A 1,274-nucleotide genomic window follows, 5' to 3' on the forward strand; every position below is an offset into this window, starting at 1 on the left:
CATATTCAGTGAGGCAGTGGAGGTGAAGGTGTTGCTCGCTGTTGTGCTTAAAGCAGACATCAGGAGCCACCTGGGCCTCTGCAGGACACACGGAAAGGGTCACACAGAGCCAAAGCCCGCAGCAAGCTAGCGGCCCTGGCCCCAGGGGCTGTGCAGCCATGGCACCCCAGCTAGGGATGCAGGAGGGGACCACAGCTGAGCATGGTCACGGCCTGAGGAGCCAGGGCTCCAGGCACATCACCCAGTGTGCGGGGCAAAGAGGGTGGGCAGGGTGGGGGAGCAGCTACCTACCTGTGCCCCAGAGTGTGCGGCACTGCTCGCCGTGTGAGGGACAGGCCCCGTTGTAGCAGTAGCCATTGCCGTTTTGGCAGGAGATGCCATTCTCCTGGAAGACATCCTCCGGGCACTCAGCGCTGAGGCCAGTGCAGTGCTCGGGCAGGTCGCAGTCATTCTTGCTGGCCCGGCAGAGCACACCAGCAGCCTTCACCTGCACAGAAAAGGGGACGTCGGCACTGCCTTGATGCTCTCACATCCCCAGGTCCACACAGGCACCACAGCCCTGGTCTTTGACACATCTCCCAGCACCCCGCAGATCCAGACGTGGCAGCTCGTGCTGCTCTGTCACAAAGACATTTGCTGCTGACGGAGCTACGGGACAGGACCGAGACACCACACCAGGCTTCAGACTGGGTTTTCCCATAGTTAAGTCTCTCCCTTGCAGGCAACACCTTGTGGTTTGCTTTTAGTCTGGACTTGCTCTGCGGTCCTCCTCCAGCCCTGTCTCTTCACATCAAGGTGTTTCTTATGCCTGTGTGAAGGACCCAATGCGTGTAACAACTTTCTCTTGGACAAATGGAGCAGAAGAGGCAGGCTGGTTTCCCAAAACAGGAATCGGAACTGATCTCTTCTGAACACTGCCCAGTTCTTCAGCACCTTCCATCCTGCACCCAACGTCACAGAGCCAGGGGACCTGGGCTCCAGATGCCAGAAACAGAGGCTGCTTCACCTTCCGAACCGCTTCCCACGCAAGATGCTGACTGCCTGTGTGGTGAGCGCTTCGAATGGGAAGTGTGATTTCCCCCCCAGCCCGCTGGGTGCGATGCGCTCCGCCCAGGCTGCTGGAGCAGTCCTTCAGGCTCTCTCGCTGGCTGTGGGCATGCCTTGCCGCTACCCGAAAGCTCCAGCGGAGCCCGGGCAGGGCCGTGCACCCAGCAGCTCCCTTCCCTGCCGAGCCGGTCCCCCCGCCGTACCTTGCAGTCCTGGTCGCAGCCCCC

At 60.8% G+C, this 1,274-nt stretch overlaps 1 protein-coding gene across 1 annotated transcript in view; it reads right to left on the bottom strand.

Moving 5' to 3' along the window:
- ADAM8 (ADAM metallopeptidase domain 8) overlaps positions 1–1,274 on the bottom strand; it is a 26,175-nt gene that overhangs the window by 1,380 nt on the left and 23,521 nt on the right. Inside the window, exons 13-14 of the mRNA XM_035893080.1 lie at positions 292–487; positions 4–78 (exon numbers count right to left, since the gene is read on the bottom strand). Of these exons, the coding sequence (XP_035748973.1) occupies positions 4–78; positions 292–487 (271 nt within the window). The remainder of the gene's footprint in view (positions 1–3; positions 79–291; positions 488–1,274) is intronic.

The sequence above is a fragment of the Egretta garzetta genome, unplaced genomic scaffold, assembly GCF_000687185.1.
Source record: "Egretta garzetta isolate BGI_Z169 unplaced genomic scaffold, ASM68718v1 scaffold234, whole genome shotgun sequence".
Classification (NCBI taxonomy): Eukaryota; Metazoa; Chordata; class Aves; order Pelecaniformes; family Ardeidae; genus Egretta; species Egretta garzetta.